Source organism: Myotis brandtii, unplaced genomic scaffold (assembly GCF_000412655.1).
Source record: "Myotis brandtii unplaced genomic scaffold, ASM41265v1 scaffold536, whole genome shotgun sequence".
NCBI classification, from domain to species: domain Eukaryota; kingdom Metazoa; phylum Chordata; class Mammalia; order Chiroptera; family Vespertilionidae; genus Myotis; species Myotis brandtii.
In genome coordinates this window covers 3,131,671-3,131,903 of record NW_005369967.1, presented here as the reverse complement: position 1 = coordinate 3,131,903, position 233 = coordinate 3,131,671, and the positions used below count along the sequence as shown (strand labels likewise).

The window sequence follows — 233 nt, the reverse complement described above, 5'->3', positions numbered from 1 at the left end:
GCAGCGGCGGGGCCAGGATGAAGAGGAGAGCTGGCCTGGGGGGCAGCATGAGGTCAGTGGTGGGCTTCTTGTCCCAGCGGGGCTTGCATGGGGACCCCCTGCTCACTCAGGACTTTCAGAGGAGACGCCTGCGGGGCTGCCGGAACCTCTACAAGAAGGACCTCCTCGGCCACTTCGGCTGTGTCAATGCCATTGAATTCTCCAACAATGGAGGCCAGTGGCTGGTCTCAGGT

General features: G+C 62.7%; 1 protein-coding gene across 2 annotated transcripts in view; it reads left to right on the top strand.

Moving 5' to 3' along the window:
• DCAF5 (DDB1 and CUL4 associated factor 5) overlaps window positions 1-233 on the top strand; it is a 98,079-nt gene continuing 97,846 nt past the window's right edge. Inside the window, exon 1 of one of the 2 annotated variants that reach the window (XM_014549135.1) lies at window positions 1-52. Coding sequence is in view for 1 of the 2 variants with exons in the window: in XM_005877930.2 (XP_005877992.1) it covers window positions 18-231 (214 nt within the window). In the remaining variant the exon portion in view is untranslated. Of the gene's footprint in view, window positions 232-233 lie in introns of both variants that reach the window. The other variant, XM_005877930.2, reaches the window with a different exon arrangement.